A 27,068-nucleotide genomic window follows, 5' to 3' on the forward strand; every position below is an offset into this window, starting at 1 on the left:
CAATTTATAGGATGATGCACAAGGGTCCAATGAAGAGATTGATGTGCAACTTTGCCATAAAAACCCGTGCAAATTCAAGAAAATGCATTTTTAATAGCTGTCCACTGTAGTGACCACTATGCGTGAAAGGGTTAAAGGTGCACTATGTAATTTTTTTTGCCGCTAGGGGTCGCTAACTTCTTACAATAACAAAGGCGTAGGTTGATGACACAAAGCATTAAGCGGAATTATGGATCTTGTCGTCAAGCTGATGGATCTAATAATGTACCGAACTTCCTGCAAGTGCTGAATTACTGCTCACACAGGTCAGTTCATCAGACGAATTAAACTTGTGAGGAAACGCAGCGATGTTTCACTTGGTCTAACGTTACACTATCACTAAACTGCATTTGAGTGTGGTGAAAGCTAAAATTTTATTCTGTGTTAGTTCGTTTGCTATACGAGACTAGCAGTAAGCTAGATCAACATTAGAATAACATACAGATCATATTCTAACATTTCATCATGTTGAGCTTTATAACATTGATTAGTTTTATGTGCATTTGCTCACCTGTCTAATAAAGTACATGCAACACTCTTGACAGACGCCGCTTGCGTCTCTGTCGAGTCGAAGTCAGTCACGGACGCATCACCATGTTTACTATGGCAGTACGAGCGGTAAACCGAGGGTAACGCGGTTTGACGCCATTGACTGGCGACTCCCTCACACGTCCTTGGTTAAAATTGCAATTTTCTCACGGTTTACAAATAGTTGGAAACATTTGGGATATTGTAAGTAATCAATTAAACAAAATATATAACACACACACACACATATATTTATATTTTTATATATATATATATATATATATATACACACACACAAATATAGCCAAGTGGTTTTTGGATATTTTACTTCATTATATTATATTATATATATATTATATTTCAGCCATGAACTTCAGTCCCCATAATCCTTTGCCTGGACTCATCATGAATTATTGCATTCACCTGTTTGTCATTATTGTTTGTCTCAGCCTATTTATACCATGTTCTCTCAGTCATTTCTCATCGAGGTTTTGTAGTTGTCACACTGCACGTCTGAGCGCTCTCCCTTGTCTCTTGTGTTTTTATTGTGGATTGTTTGCAAGTGTTTTGACCCTTTGTCTGGCATATGACTACGATTCTGGATTTTCCAATGAAGCTGCGCTTGGATCTCACTAAAGTCTCAGAGCGATCCGTGACGCGTTCCCCTCCCAGTCTAGGGGTCGGGAGAAGAGGTAACAAAGGAAAAGAAAGTATGATAACGTAGAGATGTAAAAATATGTGCAGAACACACTTCAGCCTCAGGCTCAGAGTGAAAATATAACACAACTTTAAGTAAAAGTAAAAGTATTTATTTCCTTCATATATCAAAAAGGCTTAACAAAAGATGGGAATAAATCTTCAGGAGAGAGTAATACCTAAAATAATAACATAAAAGAAGCAACAACACAAACTTCCCTGAGCTTCCTCTCTACTGAAAAAAAAAAAAAAAAAAAAAAAAAAATTATATATATATATGAAGCGTTCAGATGCAAAAGCCTCTAAGTGCCATCTGAAATTTTCCTCTAGAATGATCATTTTTATCAAGCTTGTATATTTAAGTTCAATAATTTCACTTAAATGGCAATGCAAATGACCTATTAATTGTCATTTAAGTGAAATTACTTAACTTAAATATACAAGCTTTATAAAAATAATCATTCTAGAAGAAAATTTCAGATGGCACTTAGAGGCTTTTGCATCTGAACTCTTCATATATAGACACACAAAAAAACTCGATCCCTACATTTCCCAGATAACCATAATCAAGTGAACCGAGCTAATAAGAAGTTATACAATACATTGTAATTACCAACAGAAAATGAAGTAAATGCCTCCTTTCACAATATCTTTTAGTTATCCACAGGTAAAGAGTCATCACTAAAATGATATATGTTCCAGGTCCCTCACAAGGACAAACTGGCAAGCCAACTAACCGTTGTTGGCACACAGCAAAGTTTGACAGTTTTTTTGACAAACACAGAATTAAAGACAATTATGACAAAAATTAGTCAAGGCAAATCAAACACAGACACAATAGAATTTTATCAGAGAAAATACAAATAGAGAATATCAGCAGCCTAAGCAAACAGAATATTAATATGCACTGTGAGTCAATCAACCAAAGGCTAGATTTAAGGCTTTACAGCAACTTACAGGGACTAATTAGCAGGTAGGTCAGTAGAACAGTAATGTGAAGCAGTGGTAATTATCACAGGAGATTACAGCGATTTCTTCTCTAGTTCATCTTGAAGGATTTCACACTGTTCATACAGTAACTCATATCCATCATGTTCTTCCTCCAGCTTATCCCTGAGAGCCCAAATCTGCTCCTTATACATTTCCTCTGCTTTAGTTCTGCCATCATATTTCTCCCGAATCCTGTATAATTACATTTCATACCATGTTGTTTTCTGTCTTTGAAGATCTGCCATCATCTTCTTCATTTGTTCTCTCCAGGGCCGGATTATCCATAGACGGGATTGGGCGAGTGCCCTGGGGCACCAGCCAATAGGGGGGCACCAAGTGATTAAGAGAATGACTAGACTTTAAAATATTTTTCATGTTTTGTATATATTATTTTGCTGGAAGAGATGCAGATACAAAATGATCAGTTAATAATACAATATACACAGAGAGAATATTAATTATATCCATAAAGAATTGCGATTGGGTCAGGTGACAGGTCACAGTGCATTTGCCCCTCCCCCAGTCCGAGTCGAGCCCGCCGATTTAAAACATTAAATTCAAAATGGATAGGCAGCATCATCTTAGCGGTTGTGCCAAACGTAAACTAAAAAAAGAGAAAATAACACGACAGATAGCCACCCTTCAAAAAGTACCTGCTATATCAAGTTTTTTTCTTCGAAATGAAGAAAAGACAGAGGCATCAGCATCACCAGCAGAAGGCACTAGCAGCAGCGAAACTAATGCCTCAAACGGTCCGACTGAAGCAGCTAATGTGAGCAATAACCAGGTGCTGGAGAGTGGAGGCAACGGAGAGGATGAGGGCGGGTTGGCTCACGGGATTGATGGAAATGCACGTAGGTTGGAGGATCAGGTGCAGCAGTCGCCGGCGCCGCCAGAGGATTTTACCATCTCAACGGACCCTGAACTATGGGGAGCTATCACGGACCACGTCAGGGAAGTTGCTGTTTCTCGAGGTCCTGCAGCCTATCAGAATAGGGCGCCTAAATACCCAGCATCTGTGCGGGACATCGGTATTGGAAGTGAAACGCGATCACTTACCAATGATTTATTGCATTGTTGCCTCCCAAACAACGAGGTAGTGTCTAGAGAGTGGTTAATATACTCACCATCAGCAGGTATGGTTTACTGCTTTGCTTGTAAACTGCTATCCTCACAATGTAATGCTTTTACGTCTGGGTTCTCTGACTGGAGACATCCTGAGTGAATTTCAGACCATGAGAAGAGTGCAAACCACAGGCACAGCATGCTGGATTTATTGCGCCAATCGAAAAATGTGGGCACAGTGGATGCTTCGCTCAGGCGGCAGAGGGATGCTGAGGGAAAATACTGGAAGGAGGTCTTGAGGCGCATTGTGGCTGTAATTAAATTCTTGAGTGAGAAGAGGCCTAGCATTCAGAGGCGATGATGAACTTTTGTGCTCTTCAAGTAATGGCAATTACTTCGGATTACTGGAACTTATTGCACAGTTTGATCCGTTTTTAAGAGAACACATAGAAAAGTATGGTCAAAAGGGACGAGGGACAACATCATACCTGTCATCCACTGTGTGTGAGGATTTCATTTGCTTGATGGGTGAGAAAGTAAAGAAAACAATTGCAGACGAACTACAGCATGCTAAGTATTTCTCAGTCATCGTAGATTCAACCCCTGATATGTCTCACGTTGACCAGTTGACAATCGTTTTTAGATTTGTCAGCGAGGAAGGGAAAGTGGCGGAGAGATTCATTGGTTTCGAGCCTCTTCACAGCCACACTGGAGCAAGTCTTGCTGAATGCGTAATAAAAATGGTTCATGATTTGGGGTTAGACTTGTCAAATTGCCGGGGACAAAGTTACGACAACGCTAGTAATATGGCAGGTAAATATAACGGTCTTCAGGCACATCTGAAAAAAGTTAACCCTCTGATTCATTATGTGCCTTGTGCTGGACATTCACTTAATCTTGTTAGTGTAAACAGCATTGACAACAGCTGTCAAGATGTGAGTGATTTTTTTTATCTTCTTCAGTCACTGTATGCGTTTTGTGCCGCATCCCCTCACCGTTGCAGTCGGATATTTAACAACAAGGATCTGAAGATCAGCTGTACTCTTAAACCACTTTCAAATACTAGATGGAGTTGTAGAGCAGACTCCACCCAAGCTTTGAGAGAAAACTACAGTGCAATAAGAGAGGCCTTGGGAAGGTTCGCCACAGATGCAGAGGAAAAAAATGACGCAAAGCGCGAGGCTGCTGCGCTCGGTCATAAACTTGATAAATTGGAGACTGCAATAATGGCAAATCTATGGGATACTGTGCTGAGTAGGTTCAAAGCCACAAGTGACACGTTGCAGAAGCGTGATATAAACTTGGATACTGCACAGCGTTTGCTAGAATCTCTGCATTTGTTTGTGGCAACACTCAGATCAATTTTCTCAGTTTGAAAAGTCATCACGGGACATGAAGTGTGTGACTCATTTCTATCAACACGAGACACAGCGGGTGAGAAAAAGAAAAATATTTGCAGATGAGTCCACGGAGAATGACGAGATCCTAAATGGAAGTCAGCGATTTAAGGTGGAAACATATAATGTGATCATTGACAACTTGCTGTCCTGTCTTTCTAAACGCATTGATGCATACAGGGACTTGAATGAACTATTTGGGGTTTTGTTTGATACCGATACAGACTGTGATTGTGTGCGCAAACGTGCTGCTGCGCTCTCATCCACATATCCACATGACCTGGACAGAGACTTTGGAGATGAACTTCTTCAGTTCAAGAATTTCGTGCGGGAAGAGAAAAATCGTTCACCAGAGGATATGATGCAAATTCTACGAAAAAATGGGCTACAGACTACTTTCCCAAGTGTATTCGTTGCACTCAGACTGTTCTTAACCCTGCCCGTTACCAACTGCGAGGGAGAGAGATCATTCTCTCAACTTAAAAGAGTGAAAAATGAACTCAGGACAACCATGAGACAGAAGCGACTGTCTGCACTCTCCCTGCTGGCTATTGAATCCGAACTAGTCAAGGGAATGGACTTTGAGGAATTAATTAACGATTTTGCATGCACAAAGTCTAGAAAAAAGATGTTATGCTAAAGGTAAGGCTTATTTGCCATTACTTCTGTGCACATATGTGACGATGTTGTTGAAAAGAAATTTGTGGAATGTTTTTTTTTTCTTTTAGCTGGTTGCTTTAGAGATGCTTGTAAAGTTCAGTATGTGTGTGTTGCTGCCATCCGTCTCTATGGTGCTGAATTCAGCTGTTGATATGGTTGCTTAGTTACAACAGTCTTTCTTGGGCTTGCTTATTTGGTATATGTTTGCAATGTTTTTTAGACATATAGTTTTGCATGTAGTATACATACATACAATTTTCGATGGAAATAAAGATATTTAGTATGACATGTTCATGTTGCACTAGCATTTGAGTTGTGGGGGGTGTGGGGGGCACTTCAAATGTGGTCACCCAGGGGCACTACACGGTGTTAATCCGGGCCTGGTTCTCTCTCACTCTTTTGTTGCTGAACTGAGCAGCTCTTGGACTAAAGATCTTCTTTATCAGGTCTACTGTGTCCATCTCTTCTCTTGTAAATCTTCCCAAACTCAACCCAATGATGAACACATGAGGTCCAGGTGACAACATGGAAATACATTTCAATATTTATTTTACTGCTTGATCATTCGTCAGTGTCGTGTCAATGGCCTCGTTTACACTGTCAGTGAAATGTGAACTAATTCCGATTTTTTGCTCATACGATTTTCTGAGGCATTAGGCGACGTCTCCGCGGTTTAATGATGAGAGAAACCCCGACGCGCGTCTGCAAAGGGACGGATGGCCCGACGAAACGTTGTGTCATCATAGAGGAATGTGGACAGGGGCACGGGAAGTGTTTTCACAGGATTGTAAATGTAACGAAAATTTGTTCATTTACATTTATTTTAAGCATTTAGTAATTTATTTGTAATAAACACTTTAAGTGGGCTATTTAAAAAGTGTTAGGACTATTTACATGTCAATTATATTTTTTAAAACATACAAGTAGAGCAGTGCTTCTCAATTATTTTCTGTTACGCCCCCCCCCTAGGAAGAAGTAAACATTTCGCGCCCCCCAATTCTCCGCCGTGACTGTAAATAGTATAATTTGTCTATAAAATTGTTATAATAAGTACACATCTGCATAACATTGTATCCTTATTAACATTAAAGAAAACAAAAAAGAAAGAAATATAGATCAACTTAAAACAAAGAATAGCTTTATTAACATTGTTTTTTAGTCTGTAACAGAGAAGACTTAGGGCCCTATCTTGCACCCAGCGCAATTGACTTTGTACACCGACGCATGTATCATTCCTATTTTGCACCCGCGCAAAAGCACGCCCTCCACAGAAGCACGTCGCTAAACTAGGGAATGAACTTGCGCTCCCTGGGCGGTTCACCGCAAAAAAGGAGGCGTGTTCCAGCGCAAACGTTCCTTCATGCTATTTTGCAGGTTTAGAAAACAGTTGCGCCACTAACCAGGAAAAAACGGTTTAAAGTCAGTGGCGCGTTGCGCATGTTATTCAGATGCTATTTTAAGGGCGCATGCTTGGCCATAATCAATGTAGCGTGTGCACAACGCGCATACACTTTGATTCTCTCATCTACACAGAAGCAGCAGTTTTCATTTTTGCAAATTATACATTATTACGATAGATAGATAGATAGATATACAATTTATTATAAAAGCATACATCTAGCTTACACATTTACCCAAATTATCATACGCCTTTTTAACCGAAGTTAATTTGGGTGGGTTTCTCCATCCCCAACGTCCCTGACGAGAGCGTTGCTCTCCTCGGCTGTGAACCGCTCCTCGCGTGCGTCTGGCAAATCCGCCGTTATAATAGGAATCCGCTTTAGAACAAGCGTGCCTGCTCTTAAAGGGAATGTGAGATGACGCTCTGATTGGTTTATTTCACGTTACGCCCAAACCACACCTATGAACAGTGGTGTGCCGTCAGAGCCAGCAGGGCCTTCTCTGCTGGCCCTGTCAAAATAAAAAATATATATTTTTTCTATAATTAAATTAATGTGTGTCTGAACATGTCTAAATTCAATTACTGTCTATCAGTACGTTACGATTATATTTTCAGAAAGAATATGGTTATTTTTTGTGAGTCTGAGCTGGATTTTACATATGTCATCTAAACGCAGCTCCGTGGACCAGCACTAGTAGAAGCACTAGCCTTCCGTTGAAGCTGCCGTTTTCCATTTGATCATAACTTTGACTGACGTTTTTTATCAGCCAATCAAATTGTGATGTGTATGACCGAACGCCCCACAGGCCCCGCGATGTGTCGACGGCTAGCCCGCGCTGATGTCATCGACATGGGTGGGCAGATACAATACATGTTTGTGAACAATAACAATTTTCAGGAAAAATAACATTACGATGTCCAGAAATCAATTTCATTAGTACATTGGGTCATTTTGGGTACATTTGTCATTCTAGATCTACTAATATTGTTAGTACCGAGAATTTCCACGTGACAAAATTTATTGATACTCCATTTATTTTGTGTATTGCGATGGTCAAGTGGTAGAACTTTTGCCAAGCGTGTCAGAGGTTCTGGGTTCGAATCCACATTCGTATAGTTTTCTTCTTTTTTTTTTTTTTACCGAATATGTTCATCAGTGGTTGTATATCAAGCAGGGCGTTTGTGTGCATTTTGTTTTGTAAGATTTCAACGAATAGAAAGAAAGTCTCCGCAACGGCGATAGATTGAAGCGAGCATCTGAGTGAAAACTTTGCGCGAGCCACAAGAGAACACTGTATCCGCGCCACTGATAACAGCGGCAACGAGCACTCAGCTTAAACAACACATTTCAGCGCTAGAATACATCTTATTCAACAAACGAAAATTAATGTCCTGCTAGTTGACCGGAGATGTTTTATTTATTTGTATTAGGTACATCCGTGCGCGAGATGTTTCAGCTCAGCTTTTATAATGTACAGTGGTGTGCGTGTGCGCTGAGGTTGAAGATCAGCTGTCTCATCGTTGATGTTACGCAGTAGTGCATACAGTGCATGATTGTATTTTGCATGAATCTGTGTTGTTATTATGTCGATGATGGGGGGGGGGGTTGGGGAGGGGGGGTTTAGATCGTTACTGAAGGCCCTGACTGAAACCCCACGGTACGCTACTGCCTATGAATAATGAAGCTACTTCAGACCAACCCATTTTAGATTTGCGCCTGGCGCAAGAGTCATTTCCCGCCGGGAAAATAGCAACCGCGCCAAGACCCGCCCACAAAGTTACTTGCGCTTTGTGCTTTGACACTTGCGTTTCAGATAGTTAAAATAGGGCCCTTAAAGTGCATCAATTTGCCTGAAATTAAAATATATAATCAATAAATAATTAAAAAAATTCAAATTGATCAGCAACATTAACTCAGGAGCACAATATATAAAACAATTTGATGAATAAAACAATTTGTGAAAATAAAATTAAATATAATCAATAAATAATAATTGGGGTGTAATGTCTTTAAGTGACGCCTTAATTTATTTGGCTTCATGCTGTCCGCTGCCAATATTTTTAGACACAGCAAACATACTGGTCGTTCTTAGTCTCCCACTGTAGTCACGGTGAAGCCAAGCGCAACATACGCTTCGTCATATTTCCTCATCTTAGCTTTCGGGAGACTTACTTTTGTCTCGTTATCTCCGTCTCTCTCCGCCTTTCTTTTCATCCCTGTTAAATATTTGTCCATGTTGTTTGTTATCTGCACTTCATATCTCCTGCTCTGTGCTCTTTTTCGGTGCAAAAAAACCCCCACTTCCTGAAAAAGCATGTTCTTCGGGGTCTCGCGCGCCCCCCCTGGCATCGCTCCGAGCCCCCTCCTGGGGGTCGCGCCCCACTATTTGAGAAGCACTGGCGTAGAGTGTGACAATATTGTGTGTGCATAGAAATAATTCATCAGCAGCCGCTCAAAAAAGAAAAAGAAAACAGCTGCTCTATTCCTGAGCGCTACTCCACTGTCAGTGTTAGGCTATATAAGTACAGGCGTTAGGCTGTTTTTTTGTGTTCATTTCTATTTCCTGTCGCTGTGCATGCTCTTTAATATTTGACAGTGAACAGCCCAATAACCCCTTTATTTTAAGGCTTAATTTATGTCCCGTAGATCAGTCCGTTGCATTGCGAATGAAAGCAGTATCAATAATGTCAAATAGCCATGTGATGTGTGCAGTCAAGTTCGATTGTGTGTGTATTCTGTTTTAACGAGTGTTCTCGCTGATACGCTTGTGATTCGTGGAGTTTAAAAGAGTTTTATAGACAATTTTTTTCTTATTCAAAAGTGGTGTTTGGCAACTTCGCATATCGCAGAGCATGAAGCATATTTCGTGTTCGTCCATCTGTGCAACAGAATTGAACCCTTTAAGCATGCGTGATACTGTATGTTTCAGATAGTAGCCAATGGCAAGTGTAAACTGTAAACACATGAATTGGATATGGGTCACAATTTAAAGAACGTGTAAACAGACAGTCTAGACAACAAATCAGAATTGGGCATCAAGACCTGCAGTGTAAACGAGGCCAAAGAGACCTGGAGTATCAACAACAGTTACTGGTCGACCATCAACTTCACCAACTCTCTTTTCACAAACTGAGTCGTGACTGAATCTAGTCTTAATTCACTGACAAACTTTTCTCTTCCCAGAATACTGTTTCCTGTTGCACTCTTCCCATTTCCTGTCTTCCCGATCAGAGCAATCCTCAGACACTCCTGATCATCTTGTTCATCTTCAGCACCTGAAAATCACAGCGGTAGAAAACTTAGTGAAATGAAGCTCAGAACTTTAATATTGTTATGTTGGATTGTAGAAATTGCAGCTGAATGCTAATTATGAACTGAAAAAAAAACTTGTCAAGTCACTTCCAATAATAATAATAATAATAATAATAATAATAATAAAAGCTGCAAGCAGCATTTATCGGGGTTCAAGCAGTTAAGGCCTTTAAGCACAAAAACATCAAAATACATCAAGTTTTATTTAGCAAGCATGTAACCACTGATATAATAGATGGAAAAGAGCATTTACAGCCAATATAGGCAATGTCCCATAGGAAATATATAGTTTTCAAAGCTTTTCGACAGTTATAGCGCCCATCATGATTCGTTCTGCTCGGCCTCCCTTAACCATGTCTTATAGACGCACAATCTTCATTGGCTGATGGCGGCCAATGTTTTTCGAGATAACTCGAAAACTAAGCATGCTTGAACACTCATGCACACACATTTTGTTGTAGATATAGATATTATATGGAATAAATGATAGGTAACAAAATTATTATTGCAAATCTCCTCTACACCATTTTCAGGTTTCACATTAATCATCAAGAGGCAGAATTGTCGAAACTAAGAGCTCAGTACAAATGGAGTTATAATAGTGATTTTCATGCAAGTCATTTTATATTGTCTAAATATGAATTCCAAAGTACATGTGAAAAGACTTAATTGATAAGTAGAAGGTCCAGGAGAGGGCAGTAGAAGACAACTTATTGGCTCACTTTAATTTTAAACTCCTTGGTTTCCACCAATAAAGCAAAGCAGTTTTTCCATGTGAACTCCATGAAGCATGCTTTCAAGTATGTTTTCAATGTTTTTGGGATATGTTATTGAGAAAATATATTTAATTGCCTATAGGCATTTCTTTGTGATCTAATAATATAAAACTTCATAATCATAATAAAAAAAATGTATACAAATATCATAAAATAAAAAAGCTTTTTAAAGCATTTGTTTGTTTCCCAATACTGAAGGCTAATGAAAAGATCATGTGTAATCTTGCTGCTCCGTCTAGTTGACAACAGTGGTATTACAGCTTACATCTTACAGTTGAAGTGATTGAATGAATGAATGAATGAATGAATGAATGGGAATTTGGTTTTTCATTTATATCTCGGGAACCAGAAGGCGAAAAATTCTGAAACTCAGAGCATAGATAGTGCTTGAGGAGCCCTGTTGAATGAGACCATTGCAGTGTTTTTGGGTGATTGGGGCCGGGAGTTATAACCGTTCAAAGGCATATCTTTTGGGGCTTTTAACTCTGGAATGTCCAGGGCAAATTACACCAAATTTGAATCAAAGCTAGTCAAGGATGGGCCCTTTCCAACGAGCTCTCACCAAGATTCTGGGTGCTGCTCTGGGTCGGGAGTTACGGACCACAGAGAGTCAGGATCTCGGTTTTACGTCTCATCCGAAGGACAGTATAGTGTCCCAGTTACTACACTGGGGCATTAGGACCCACACAGACCAAAGGGTGAGCGCCCCCTGCTGGCCTCACTCACACCAAATCCAGCAGCAACCTGGTTTCCCCAGGAGTCTCCCATCCAGGTACTGACCAGGCTCAGCCCTGCTTAGCTTCAGTGGGAGACCAGTCTTGGGCTACAGGGTGATATGACTGCTGACTCTTTAAGAGAGTCTATCATTCCAATGGCAGTGTCCATCGAGATGTTCACTGCTTGCACTGCCTTGCTGACATGGTGATCTCTGACAATAGATCATACCAAACCAAGAGGCACAAGGAACACCATGCTGACAATCTCGCCAGACAGAGACTTTGCCTCTGAGACAGTTTTGCCATCTTTTTCCACTTCCTCAAGCTTTTCCAAAGCATCAAGAATCAAGAATCAAGAATCCCCCCCCCCCCCCCAACTGGAAACGTACAGCTTTGACGGAGTTTATTTCCCACCAGGTATCACTCAGAGGTTTCAGTGTAATGTCCACAAATTCTTAATCAAGGTTTTTTTTATTGTTTTCAAATTATACAGAAAGAACAAAGATATACAAAACTCAAATCCCCATCCCTCAAACACCAGACAAAAACATAAAGATACTATACATGATCAGGCGTCCATAAAGAGATAGTTACAATAAATAAACAACATGAAGTAAGTGTGAATAATATTCCCCTCCCTCTTTCTTTTACAGTGTCATATTGTCTGCTTTCATTCCCTCCACAAAATTTAGAAAAGGTTGCCAGATATTATAAAATGCCCCAGTAGACCCTCTGACTGTATACCTAATTTTCTCCAGCTTAAGATGGTACATAACTTCTCTTATCCATTGACTAAATGTAGGTGGCAAAGGGTCTTTCCATTTAGTCAGTATCAATCTTCTAGCTAAAAGAGAACAGAAGGCCAATATTTTAATTTTACTTTTAGTAAAACTTGTATTTTCATGGGCCACACCAAACAATGCAATAAATGGAGATGGCTCTACTACCTCTCCAAATAACCCAGAGAAGGTCTCGAAGATATTAGTCCAGAACATGTAAAGTTTTGGACATGTCCAAAACATATGCAGTAGTGTTGCGGGAGCCTGCCTGCATCTATCACATGTGGAATCTATGTTAGCTATAATCTTAGAAAGTCTGACTTTAGACCAATGCAAACGGTGCACAATTTTAAACTGTATTACAGCATGTCTTAGGCAAATGGATGATGTAAAGATTCCCTGTATTATTTTGTGCCAGACTTCCTCTGAGATTAGTTCATCCAAATCTGCCTCCCATTTATTTTTGAGTGAATTTAAAGGTGTTGAATCATGAATGCTGAGTAATTCATAGATCCTACTTATAGCCTGTTTTTGGACTGATTTACATTCAAAAATTGAGTCCAATAAAGAAATTGAAGGGCATGATGGGAAATAATCAGAATTCAATGCTACAAAATTTCTAAGTTGCAAATACCTATAGAAATGTGACTTGGGAATGTTAAATTTCTGTGCCAACTGTTCAAATGATGCAAAATTGCCATCAATATAAAGTTCAGACATTGAGACCACACCCTTTCTTGCCCAAATCTCAAAAGCATCGTCCATCATTGATGGAGCAAACATGAAATTTTTAACAATTGGTGCAGCCTGTGATAAATCTTTAAGCGAAAATGACCGCCTAAACTGATTCCAAATTTTAACTGAATGTATAACAACTGGATTAGAAGACAAGCTAGAGATTGGCTGTGTGAATGGTATTTTAGAACATAATAAAGCTATTAAAGACGTAGACCCAACTGAGGCCCCCTCCAGAGTCGTCCAGGCAGGGACAGTGATGTCATTCCTTAACCAGAACAGCAGTGCCCTTATGTTGGCTGCCCAATAATAATACATGAAATTTGGAAGTGCCATCCCTCCTTTTGTACGAGGTCTCTGCAGTATACTTCTTTTAATTCTCGGTATTTTTTTGTTCCAAATAAAAGTCGATATCTGATTATTTAATTTGGAGAAGAAAGATTTTGTTAAAAAAAACGGAAGGCATTGAAAGATATATAAAAACTTGGGCAGTACATTCATCTTTACTGTGTTAATTCTTCCACCCAATGAGAGAGGGAGGTGATCCCATCGCTCAAAATCTTGCTTTAGATTAGTTAAGAGAGGTGGGTAGTTGGCCCCATATAATGTCCACAAATTCTTTAAGAATGTCCCACCTCTTCACCGAAGACGAACAAATGGCGTACAGTCTTTGGAGAGTGTCAAAAAAGGTTAGACACCCTCTCTTTGATGACGCAGCATCACATAACAGGAGGTTCAGACTGTGGCTACAGCAGGGGATAAATAGTGCCTCTGGACTAGAGGTCTGCACGGGCTTCAAACTTTAGCCCGAACCCGGCCCATACCCGAAATCATTTAACCCGACCCGACCAGAACATTACGATTATATTTTAAGCCCAAGCCCAACCCGAACCTGAGGTCTGTTTCTCACAGTAAATACCTTTTTTTTTTTTGGTGCAATACGCTGTATTTTATGATTGCTTACAACTATATTTAAAATTAAAGCTGCTAGCAGCCTCATAGGGGCCAAGCCTTCCAATGGTTCCCTGGGTTCAAAAAGTAGTTAAAAATACTTTGGTTTTCAAAACTTTATAAGAAACTTTAATAACCAAAGTATTCTTACTTCTTAACTTCTTACCTTACAGAACAAATGAGTTTATCCAGCTGCTGAGGTTCAGTAGGACAAGTGAAAATTAACTCAAAATGAAGATTTTTTATATCAATTTGCTGCATGTTATATTTATGGAGTTCCTTTCTCAGATACACATCATTTGTGGAACTAAAACAACTTTCCCACCACTTAAGGCCTCTTGTACCTAAGGATACTTAAGTACCTCTTGCGGTCTGGGCATGTTCCACACAGGATTCAAACCCACGACCGGAAAGATTCGGGATTCGTGACGTGGTTTAGCAACTTGCACCACTCAGAGGACGTGAACTACAAAGCTGCAGAGGAGAGGCTTCAGAGTAAGAATGAGCACACAAAATCATGTCAACCAGATTAGCATGCTAAGTTAGTTTAATGATAATGTAGCTTATGGTTATCCTGATAGCTGAAGAGCCACATTAGAAAGAATGGCATCTGGTTAGCATGCTAACCAATTATTATGCTAAGCTAAGCAACAAACACATGCTAGGTCAACTTTGCAGATTAATATCTCACGAACGGTAGCGAATATAAAAAAATCTGTTCAGTCATTTCTGTGCGGCTCGGTCCAAAGATCATCTGAGCAAACTTTGGGCAAAATTTAGCAAGATTTGAAGGAGGAGTAGCGAAAAAACTGTTTACCATTTGCTTCAATATGGCGGACAGTCACATTCTTGAAAAATGACAAATGAGATATCGTCAGGATCTGCATAATCCAAGGAACGTAATGACATAAAGAAATCAAATTTTGACCTGTTTTCAAAAGTTATAAGCGTATTTGCAAAACACCTTATACCTCTGAAACACTAGGTGGCGCTGTGTTCAAAGTTCTCAGGTACCTTCAGGCCATGCTAGTGATGATCCTTACCAATTTTTGTGCCGATATGTCAAATATTTTATAAGATATTGCAATTTATGACAAAATTCAAAATGGTGGACACATGGTTCATCCAATCTCAGATAATCCAGTATCCACGGATTCAGCATGACACAATGAATCCATAGATACCACATTTATGATTTTCTGACAAACTGTTCAAAAGTTATTGGCCAAAATAACCATTTTCCATATCTCATGACCCGCTGTTCCCAACTTTGTCATGGAATCTCAGAGCATACTTCCGATGAAGTGTACCAATTTTCGTTTCGATTGATCAATTTTTGGCTGAGATTTGGCTTAGCCAATTTTGGGTCGACCTTGTTAACTTTACGACATCATAACTTTTTTTTCCAGTATAGCAAAAAATTCTGTTCAGTCATTTCTATGCGGCTCAGTCTGAAGATCATTTGAGCACGTTTGGACAAAATTAGACCAATTTTGAAGGAGGAGTAGCGAAAAAACGGAATACTGTACTTTCCAAAATGGCCACTACTGTAATGGGTCGGAGTCTTAATGTAAGGTATTGCTTGTGATCAGCATGATGAGAGGAATCAGGTGTACTAAGTTTCATGTCTCTAGATCAAAGGGTTCAAAAGTTATAACCATTTCAATGTTGAATTTTTGAACTGCTGGTGGCGCTATGGAGTTGGTCCTAGAGACTCAAAAATTGCTACATTTACTATTCATGGCCATCACTACAAGTGTGCCAAATTTCATAATTATCCTACTTACGGTTCATAGGGCTGCCATAGACTTCCATTGGCGGAAGAATAATAATAAGAAAACTAACAGATACAATAGGTGCCTCAGCCCCTTCGGGGCTTGGCCCCTAATAAGAAAACTAACAGATACAATAGGTGCCTTGCCCCTACGGGGCTTGGCCCCTAAATAGGCTACATGTACAAACACCGTTTCACCAAGGCACAGTGGCCCCCTCAGCAGTCAGCAGCACACAAGAAAAAAAAGAGAGAAAAAGCACAGACTTACTAATTACGAAACTTAGATGTGGTTGAACAGGTGAAACAGTCACAAATTCTCCTGGAACCAAAACATTAAACTTCAAAACAAAAGTTTGCGCAGCTACACAACTATTTACACAAATATATCCTTCTCAGTAGGCTACGAGTTATGAAGGAAGAAAACAGCGTTGAGAGTTGATGGTTTCAGCGCCGCCCTCTGATTAGAGTGTTGTGTCTGAAATAGCACGCGCAGGTGCGCAAAACAGTTTTGTAACATGATATAGGCTATGATCAAATAAAAATGATTCATATATCATTTTACAAAACTTTAAGCATGTGCTCCCTTACGCACTATTTCGGTCACAACACCACAATCAGAGGAGGGCGGCTGAAACTGCGCACGCAACCTACTTTCTCTCTTGGGTGCTCATATAAATACGATAACAACACAGCAAGCAGCCAAACACACGGCACGCAAACTGTATACAGTGGGGAGCACAATGTAACCCAGGTCACTAGAGAGATTCTGTTGACGTGAGGAGAGAAAAAAAAAAAGACTAACACTTGTGAATATATAAAACAGTTATTTTATTAATATCTGTGGGGAAAGAAAAAAATATATAAAGTTTAAGATTCTAAGTGAAAATAAGAAAATGCATAAAATAAAATAATAAAACTCATTTAGAAAAGTTATCCAATTTAGCAAGACAAAGATTGGTTCAATTCAACGAGTGGGAGTTAGCCCCGCCTTAATAGGTGGACTCAGGGCAAGGGTGATGCAACACTTTTGACGAGACACTGAAGCGGCTAGTTCAAGTTACAGAAGCTGCTGGTGCGATCCTAAAGAAAGAAACGAGAATTAGAACAAACAAACCAAGATTTAAATCAGAGAAACAATAGAGAAACTTTTAGATTAAAGTGCGGATTGAGATTCATCAGTCAAACGTTACGAGTGAACGTGTTATTGACTGCTACGAAGAGAGTACATATCCAAAGTCGGGATTTTTGCCCTTCATAGCCGAGAATTGAGTTCTCTTGGTGAGTGTTGTAATTAAATAATTCTTTTTGTGTGTAAAATGCTTGATAAATGGTATTAAATTACTAAATTCTGATGTTATATGCAGTTGTATGTAAAAGAGTTAACCCTTTTTGTTTATAATGGGAAGAGTATTGCATGTATGTGTTGAATAATTAATGTTTTAGAGTTAAAAGTCACATCGAGTGGTTAATAGAGGTTATTTTAACGAATTTCGTCGTGTATTTGAGCTATGAGTTAACGCGCGATCATGACGCACATGTAATACGGGCAGATGAGGCCTAAGTGCGTCATCGGAAAAATAGCTCTTTGCACATACAAACTATATGTGCTAAAGTAAAACGGAATTTCAGTAAAAGGAAAAAAATGTTGAATGTTGTTTATATGCAGACTAACTGCTCTAATGATGTATATTTTTGAAAGGAATGTCTAATTGTATTTTTGGCCTTGTCTTTGCAAGGTTGGGTCTTTTCTTTCTTTCCTTTTTCCCCTTTTTCTTGTTTTTTCTTCTTCTTTTCTACTTTTTGTCATTTCTGAGTCGGATGCTGCACATTTCCTGGACACCGGACGATTTTGAAGAAGAATTGTATGTGAATTGTCCCTGCTTGCTTCACATCGAAAAAAAAAAAACCGTTGCGAGCGGGAACTGGCGAGCCATTTGCCCATATAAGGAAGGACCGAGCTTGTGAGTCAAGAAACGAACAGAGTGGTATGATTGTGCACACAACTGAATTGAACTGTGTTGATCTGAGATACATATACGGAAGAAGGATCTCGTGAGAGCGGCATTCAAACTGGAACTGAGAATTAGTGTGTATATACATATATATACATGTATACAAAAAGAGGAATCTGAATTGTATTGAGACTGCTAATAAGCAGTAAACTTTGACCTGTGATTTTATTTTCTCTACTGTTATTTTTTTCAAATCTTTCAAATTCCATTGTATTTCATTTCAATTCATTTTGATTTTATATTTTATTTTTATTTATTTTTCTTGGAGAACGAGAGTAAAAAAAAGGTATTCTTAAAGGGGTAATCATTTTGAAAGATTGTATGTGAATTTAAAACGTTTACTTAACCTTAAATAATCCAATTAGAAACAAATTGAATAAATAGGTAAATAAATAAATAATAGATATTAATAGAATAAGGGTAAATTAAATTTATTAGATTGAAACTAAATAGGTCATAAAAAAGAGAAACAATAATTATAAACTAAATAGGAAAAACAAATTAGGGTTTATTTTAGGGCTTATAAATTATTTGTTCCACGGCAGATCTGCTGTTCTCCTTGCCATTATATATATATATATTTTCTCTTTCCCTCCTGATGTGATGTGATGTATTAAATTTCACTGTTTTATTAATTACATTTTTTTTAAATACATCATCCTAAATTTTCTAACACAATTGTGTTTGTCATAAATTCTTTCTCCCCTTGCTGTTAGCGCAGTCTCTTGAGCGATTCTGGTCTTCTGGTCACTGGTCCAAATTTTAAGCGGTGCACTTCACGCTCATTTGCATATTTCGCTGGTTGTAAGTGAGGGTTGTACTGTCGCCGCGACGCAGGTTACAGAAAGTTGGCGAGCCAGCCAGGAGACTGTTGCTTAGCAACAAGGATAGTAGTAGGAAACAAGCTAATAAGTAACCAAATTTTTCTCAGAAGCGTTGATCTTGCGTTGTGACAATGGAAATCATTGAGAGAGAGAGTGTGGACGTAGCAAATGCGCTTCTTGTCAAAGGTCTCACGTTGACCGAAACAGATGATGAGCTGAGTACTTTCTTGCAAAGGTATGGCTCAGTTAAACGTAATTTGATAATTGACGATCAAACGTCTGAGTTCCATCAGCATGCCATTGTAGAATATGCTCACAGCTCTGCAATGCTGGACTTAGCGCCAATGTTACCCATAACTTTGGGAAGTCTTTCGAATCCAAGTGTCATGTTTCAAGTACGAGCTTTGGCTACAGTCTGTAACCAGACGGCCAGTGAGAAACCTCTTTCAAATGTGTTTCAGGAGGAGTTGAATGAACTCCAGGAAGTTCACTCTACCAACTGTACTCCAGAGAGAGCGCGAAATGTGAGCTATGATGATTCCAGTAAAGCAGAAACAGTAGGAATGCGAGATTTAGAATTCAAAGACCCAATCAAGAGACAGACGGGCCCTATGGCCTTTCCAGAAACCACCGTTGATGGTGTTACAGTGACTACTCGTTCTGGTTTCCCCATGAACGTTGTAGACCCACCAGGTATTCAGAAGATGGTTGTAGAGCACATAGTGAAGTCAGCTGATGCTGCGATGTTACAGCAAACTTCAGTCCGTCTTAGGAATAGCCCGCGTCCTCCAAATGAACCTGACTTTGACACTTGGCGAGTAAGTGTAGAACTCCTGCTAAGTGATCCGGCTATTTCCGATTTGCAAAGAGTACGAAGGATCCTAGATAGCTTGTTGTCTCCTGCCGCAGACGTAGTGAAGCACGTGCGACCTCCAGCTTTGCCTGCGGTGTACCTTGAGTTGCTAGAATCAGTGTATGGTTCCGTAGAGGATGGTGATGAACTATTGGCCAAGTTTATGGGCACTTTACAGAACCAAGGTGAAAAGTCATCCGATTTCTTGCACCGGTTGCAAGTTCTTCTGAGTTCAACGATTAAGAGGGGAGGTATCGCAGAGAAAGATCATGATCGTTGTCTTTTGAAGCAGTTTATGTGGGGATGTTGGGATAATGGTCTCATTGACAGCCTTCAGTTAGGGAAGAGCGGAACCCAGCCACACACTTTCGCTGAGTTGGTTGTGTTAATTCGAACAGAAGAGAATAAACGTAATTCCAAAGAAGAGAGAATGAAAAAGCACCTTGGGTTGCCAAAAACTCCTGTTGGTTACCCGAAACCTCGAGCTGCCACCCAGCAAGTGTCAGTGTATTCCCATGAAACACCAAATGCTAGTAGTTCTGAAACAGATTCTCTGAGAAAGCAACTTGCAGAAGTTCAGGCTCAACTTGCTACTTTAGGTAGAAATTCAGATCGGAAACGCCAGAGCGGATGTTCTGAGAAAACAGAATTTGATGCTTTGAGAAAAGTAGTAGAAGAGTTGCGCGCTCAGATAGCCGCTATGCAAGTTTCCATGACTCAAGAAGCAAAACGTGAAGATTCAGATAGTTTAGAAGTCGCTAACCTACGACGACAGGTAGCTGAACTGCAAGCTCAGAATGTTGCTCAGAGAAATTTTAGAGATCACTCCCGTGTGACTGCTGGTCCTCGAGTTTTTCCGCCTCAGAATTTGATAGAGACAGATACTGGTCGAGATGTTAGAAGGGCCCAACCAATGGTCAATCGGCCTCGTCCCGGATATTGTTTCCGATGCGGAGAGAACGGTCATTTGGCTGTTGCCTGTGATAATCCAGCAAACCCATTGAGAGTTGAAGAAAAGCGTCGTAAGCTGAGAGAGCAGCAGGCCCAGTGGGACTCTCTGCACGGGAATTCTTCCTTGTCTTTAAACTAAGGGGCGTTTCTGTAGCGGGGCATAGAGAGACGAGGTGTAACTTTAACCGCCCTAAGTGTTATAGACAAGCGGCCGTCGCGAGTAATCAGAATAGATCACCCTTAAAGAACCTGCCAGAGGGGTTAGTAGGAGTAAAGTGCACAGCGCATATTGTCATTGGGGGTAAAGAAATTAGTTGTCTCCTAGACACAGGATCTCAGGTTACTACCATTCCCCAGTCGTTTTACGAGTCGCACCTGTCTAATCATCCGTTGAAGTCATTGGGAAACCTACTAGAGGTAGAAGGAGCCAATGGACAAGCAGTTCCATATCTAGGGTACATAGAGTTGGTCTTGAAGTTTCCGAAAGAGTTCGTGGGTGCAGAAGTTGAAATCCCTACCTTAGCTTTGGTAGTTCCGGACCTCAATAGTCTGTCGCAAGTTCTAGTAGGTACCAACTCCTTGGATGTGCTTTATGGTCACTGTATCAACGAGAAACAGAATAATCCTTGTTCAAATCTTCGTGGGTATCAGGCAGTGCTTAAAGTCCTTGAAGCGAGAAGGAGGCAAGCTAGCAGTGAACCATTAGGACATGTGAAATTGATGGGGAGTATCCCTGAGGTTGTGCCTGCCGGAAATACAGTAGTCTTGAATGGCTATGTTCAGCTTCGGGAACCTTGCTTAGAGAAATTGATAGCTCTTGAACCGCCTTCAACCCCAGCGTTCAGCGGTCTTTCGGTGGCGAGTTGTGTACACACTTTGCCATCCAGACGATCCTCTCAGCTGTCAGTTCTGCTTAAGAATGACACTCGGACTGATATAACAATTCCTCCTAAAGCTATACTTGCGGAGATTTACGCTGTAGAGGAAGTGATAGAGAGCACCAAGAGTTTTTGCGGAGTAGAGTCATCAGCACCTACCTCTGCCAACCTTACCTTTGACTTTGGAGATTCTCCTTTGCCTTCACATTGGAAAGAGCGAATTTCGAACCGGCTAAATTCCATGCCTGAAGTTTTCTCTTTGCATGATCTTGACTTTGGTTGTACCAGTCAAGTGAAGCACCAGATTAGATTGGCAGATGAGACACCCTTTAAGCATAGGGCGCGTCCAATTCACCCTCAAGACATCGATGCCGTTCGAAAGCATCTTCAGGAATTGATTTCTGCCGGAGTCATTCGCGAGTCCGAGTCTTCCTTTTCTTCGCCCATAGTGGTGGTCCGGAAGAAAGATGGTTCGGTTCGGCTCTGCATCGACTTTCGGAAGTTGAACTCTCAAACGATTAAGGATGCTTACGCGCTACCAAATCTAGAGGAGGTCTTTTCTGTGCTTACCGGCTCAAAGTGGTTCTCGGTGCTTGATTTAAAGTCTGGGTTCTATCAGATTGAAATGGATGAGGCTGATAAGTGCAAGACTGCTTTCGTGTGCCCTCTTGGATTCTGGGAATTCAATAGAATGCCTCAGGGAATCACAAATGCGCCAAGTACATTCCAGAGGTTAATGGAGCGGTGTATGGGTGATCTTCACAGGAAGCAGGTCTTAGTTTTCATTGATGACTTGATTGTCTTTTCAGAGACTTTAGAAGAACATGAGTCGCGGTTAGTCCAGGTCCTAAACCGGCTTAAGGAGTACGGGTTGAAGCTAGCGCCTGAAAAATGCCGTTTCTTTCAGACATCAGTCAAGTATTTGGGGCATGTTGTTTCAAAGGACGGAGTAAAGACTGACCCGGCTAAGATTGAAGCTCTAAAAACTTGGCCGAAGCCCACAAATTTAAAAGAGTTGAGAGCTTTCTTAGGCTTTGCGGGGTACTATAGGAGGTTCGTGCGTGACTACTCGAAAATGGTCAAGCCTCTCACGGGACTCACTGTAGGGTACCCTCCACTGCGCAGGGGCCGCAGTGGGAAGCGAGAGGGGAGCGAGTATTTTAACACGAAAGAGCAGTTTGGTGATCGATGGACTGATGCATGTCAGAATGCGTTTGATGATGTTATTTCAAAGTTGACCTCTGCTCCTGTCCTGGGCTTTGCTGACCCCAGACTTCCGTATACGCTCCACACTGATGCTAGTACTACGGGGCTGGGTGCGGCATTGTACCAGGAGCAGGAAGGGCAGATGCGAGTGGTAGCGTTCGCCAGTAGGGGATTGACAAAAAGTGAGGCGAAATATCCGGCACATAAGTTGGAATTTCTTGCATTGAAGTGGGCTGTCACAGCTAAGTTTAGTGATTATTTGTATGGTACAGACTTCACTGTTGTAACAGACAGTAATCCCTTGACGTACGTTTTAACATCTGCGAAACTTGATGCTACCAGCTACCGTTGGCTGTCTAGTTTGTCAACCTACACTTTCAAGCTCCAATATAGGGCTGGGAGTCAGAATCAGGATGCGGACGGTCTTTCCCGGCGTCCACATGGTGAGCCTTTTGATGATTTGGTCTCTCAGAAAGAACGAGAAAGAATTGAGAAGTTTGCACTTCATCACCTTGCGGAGCCTGGAAACGAATCTGATTTTCTCATGGCAGATGTTGTGAAAGCCATTTGTGAGAGACATGAGGTGATTAGTTTACCTGAAAGTCTCAGTTTGACACACCCTTCTATTACATTGGTCGAGTCCCTCACTCATTGTGTTGATGCCTTGCCGAATGAGTTGCAGCACGAGGCTGAGCATGGTCTACCTGATCTCCCTAATCTCTCTAAGGCAGCATTGGCAGAATGGCAAGAGAAAGATCCAGAGCTCAAGGTGATAGTTGAGTGGATGAGAAATGGAACTAAGCCAGGTACCCTGAGGGGTCAGCCATCTGATTTAGCATTGTGGTTGAGAGAATGGAGTCGATTTGAGTTGAAGAACGGAGTGTTGTATAGAAAGAAGCAAGAGAACGGAGTCTCTCACTATCAGTTAGTGTTGCCAGTTGGACTAAGAGACATGGTGTTGCGTAGTCTTCACGATGATATGGGGCACTTAGGTATTGAGAGGACTTTAGACTTGGTGAGGTCCAGATTCTTTTGGCCAAGAATGTCCCAAGCCGTGGAGAAGAAGATCAAGACGTGTGAACGTTGCGTGCGTAGAAAAAGACCTCCAGACAGAGCCGCTCCCCTGGTTAACATTCAAACCAGTAGACCCTTGGAGTTGGTCTGTATGGACTTCTTGTCATTAGAGCCAGACCGCAGTAATACCAGTAACATATTGGTTATTACGGACCATTTCACGAAATACGCCGTGGCGATACCAACCCAGAATCAAACGGCTCGTACAGTTGCGAAGAGTTTGTGGGAAAACTTCCTGGTACATTATGGGTTTCCCGAAAAGCTACATAGTGACCAAGGGCCCGATTTTGAATCCCACACCATCAAGGAGTTGTGTCATATTGCGGGTATTCATAAGATTCGTACCACGCCATACCACCCCAGAGGTAACCCGGTAGAGCGTTTTAACCGGACGCTTCTCCAAATGTTGGGAACGCTAGAGAATGAGAAGAAGTCTAGGTGGAAGGAGTTTGTAAAGCCCTTGGTACATGCATACAATTGTACGCGTAATGATACAACAGGGTATGCTCCTTATGAGCTTATGTTTGGACGTCTTCCTCGGTTGCCTGTAGATTTAGCTTTTGGATTGCCAGCAGAATCTCCACCTAAATCTCACTCTCAGTACGTTAAAGATTTGAAAGAACGGTTGCGAGAGAGCTATGAAATAGCTAAGAAGAATTCTGCTAAGATAGCAAAGCGCAACAAGGGAAGGTTTGATAAACGTGTGGTTGATTCAACTTTGGAAGAGGGTGACAGAGTTCTTGTGCGCAATGTTAGGTTGCGAGGAAAGCACAAGCTCGCAGACAAGTGGGAGCAAGGAATTCAAGAAGTGGTTAGGAGAGCGGGCGATTTACCGGTGTACACTGTCCGACCAGTTGGGCAGAGTGGTCCCCTCAGGACATTACATCGTGACTTGTTGTTACCTTGTGGATTTTTGCAGCCGAGTCAACATGAGAAAAAGCCTAAGCAAAGGAATCGCAGGCCCAGAACTAGAGCCTGTGCAGATGATAATGATTCACAAGAGCCAGAATCTGAGTGCGAATACGAGTCTGACACTGATCGATTCATTAATCCTGCATTTAGGGATACATTGGATTTTGAAACCCGAGTTTTGGTGAGCCCCGAGCACTTACCTTGTCGAAATCCTCAGAAAGTCCCAATTGACTTACCTGCTGTTGAACCTGCAAGAGAGAGTATACCTACCTGTGAGTTATTAGAGGAGAATTCAGAGGAACCTGTAAGGGAAAGCTTACCTGAGTCTGGAGAAGTAGAAACGCCTTATGTTGAGCTGGAATCTGGTCATAATGATCCAGGGGTTTCGGTAAGGGAAGAGCCAGGATTGGATCTCTGTCCTAAGTCTGTAGGTGAATTTCCTTCTCAGGAGGTTGAAACAGACGTTGATAGTGAGGTTGAGAACATAAATATGAATGCTGTAGTTGATGAAAGTGAACGAGAGAATGACCCGGAGTCCGAGGAAGGAGTTATTCCCAGGCGTTCGCAAAGAGAGCGAAGACCTGCAAAAAGGTTTGAGTATCCCCAGTTAGGGAATCCACTTACCGTAGTGATTCAATCTCTGTTGCAAGGTCTAAGTATGGCATTCAGTACTTCTTTGGAGGAGGTGAATGCTTCTACTATTGATGATGTGCCTGTAGTTGTGGCTCAACCCAAAAAATATGCAGATGCAGCGAGGACGTGCATGTATTCAGGAGGGGAGGGTGTAACCCAGGTCACTAGAGAGATTCTGTTGACGTGAGGAGAGAAAAAAAAAAAGACTAACACTTGTGAATATATAAAACAGTTATTTTATTAATATCTGTGGGGAAAGAAAAAAATATATAAAGTTTAAGATTCTAAGTGAAAATAAGAAAATGCATAAAATAAAATAATAAAACTCATTTAGAAAAGTTATCCAATTTAGCAAGACAAAGATTGGTTCAATTCAACGAGTGGGAGTTAGCCCCGCCTTAATAGGTGGACTCAGGGCAAGGGTGATGCAACACTTTTGACGAGACACTGAAGCGGCTAGTTCAAGTTACAGAAGCTGCTGGTGCGATCCTAAAGAAAGAAACGAGAATTAGAACAAACAAACCAAGATTTAAATCAGAGAAACAATAGAGAAACTTTTAGATTAAAGTGCGGATTGAGATTCATCAGTCAAACGTTACGAGTGAACGTGTTATTGACTGCTACGAAGAGAGTACATATCCAAAGTCGGGATTTTTGCCCTTCATAGCCGAGAATTGAGTTCTCTTGGTGAGTGTTGTAATTAAATAATTCTTTTTGTGTGTAAAATGCTTGATAAATGGTATTAAATTACTAAATTCTGATGTTATATGCAGTTGTATGTAAAAGAGTTAACCCTTTTTGTTTATAATGGGAAGAGTATTGCATGTATGTGTTGAATAATTAATGTTTTAGAGTTAAAAGTCACCTCGAGTGGTTAATAGAGGTTATTTTAACGAATTTCGTCGTGTATTTGAGCTATGAGTTAACGCGCGATCATGACGCACATGTAATACGGGCAGATGAGGCCTAAGTGCGTCATCGGAAAAATAGCTCTTTGCACATACAAACTATATGTGCTAAAGTAAAACGGAATTTCAGTAAAAGGAAAAAAATGTTGAATGTTGTTTATATGCAGACTAACTGCTCTAATGATGTATATTTTTGAAAGGAATGTCTAATTGTATTTTTGGCCTTGTCTTTGCAAGGTTGGGTCTTTTCTTTCTTTCCTTTTTCCCCTTTTTCTTGTTTTTTCTTCTTCTTTTCTACTTTTTGTCATTTCTGAGTCGGATGCTGCACATTTCCTGGACACCGGACGATTTTGAAGAAAAATTGTATGTGAATTGTCCCTGCTTGCTTCACATCGAAAAAAAAAAAACCGTTGCGAGCGGGAACTGGCGAGCCATTTGCCCATATAAGGAAGGACCAAGCTTGTGAGTCAAGAAACGAACAGAGTGGTATGATTGTGCACACAACTGAATTGAACTGTGTTGATCTGAGATACATATACGGAAGAAGGATCTCGTGAGAGCGGCATTCGAACTGGAACTGAGAATTAGTGTGTATATACATATATATACATGTATACAAAAAGAGGAATCTGAATTGTATTGAGACTGCTAATAAGCAGTAAACTTTGACCTGTGATTTTATTTTCTCTACTGTTATTTTTTTCAAATCTTTCAAATTCCATTGTATTTCATTTCAATTCATTTTGATTTTATATTTTATTTTTATTTATTTTTCTTGGAGAACGAGAGTAAAAAAAAGGTATTCTTAAAGGGGTAATCATTTTGAAAGATTGTATGTGAATTTAAAACGTTTACTTAACCTTAAATAATCCAATTAGAAACAAATTGAATAAATAGGTAAATAAATAAATAATAGATATTAATAGAATAAGGGTAAATTAAATTTATTAGATTGAAACTAAATAGGTCATAAAAAAGAGAAACAATAATTATAAA

At 40.4% G+C, this 27,068-nt stretch overlaps 2 protein-coding genes across 4 annotated transcripts in view; one reads left to right on the plus strand and one right to left on the minus strand.

The window, feature by feature from the left end:
* Window positions 1-1,797: 1,797 nt before the first annotated feature.
* The window catches only part of LOC307161636 (uncharacterized protein), a 125,791-nt gene continuing 100,520 nt past the window's right edge, over window positions 1,798-27,068 (minus strand). For 2 of the 3 annotated variants that reach the window (XM_079876496.1, XM_079876498.1), the window contains one exon: window positions 1,798-10,053. In XM_079876496.1, the coding sequence (XP_079732622.1) occupies window positions 10,047-10,053 (7 nt within the window). In that variant the 3' untranslated portion in view covers window positions 1,798-10,046. Of the gene's footprint in view, window positions 10,054-25,379; window positions 25,654-27,068 lie in introns of those variants that run through there. The other variant, XM_079876497.1, reaches the window with a different exon arrangement.
* LOC307161638 (uncharacterized protein) lies at window positions 16,792-21,689 on the plus strand. Its single transcript, XM_079876501.1, has 2 exons — window positions 16,792-17,099; window positions 17,558-21,689. The coding sequence occupies exon 2, from the start codon at window positions 18,789-18,791 to the stop codon at window positions 20,598-20,600; it is 1,812 nt and encodes a 603-aa protein (XP_079732627.1). The 5' UTR covers window positions 16,792-17,099; window positions 17,558-18,788; the 3' UTR covers window positions 20,601-21,689.

Source organism: Squalius cephalus (assembly GCF_949319135.1).
Source record: "Squalius cephalus genome assembly, chromosome: 7".
In the NCBI taxonomy this organism is placed as follows: domain Eukaryota; kingdom Metazoa; phylum Chordata; class Actinopteri; order Cypriniformes; family Leuciscidae; genus Squalius; species Squalius cephalus.

Excerpts from the sequence above, each read along its gene's own strand:
- LOC307161638 (XM_079876501.1), top strand. The coding sequence starts at position 18,789 with ATGGAAATCATTGAGAGAGAGAGTGTGGACGTAGCAAATGCGCTTCTT.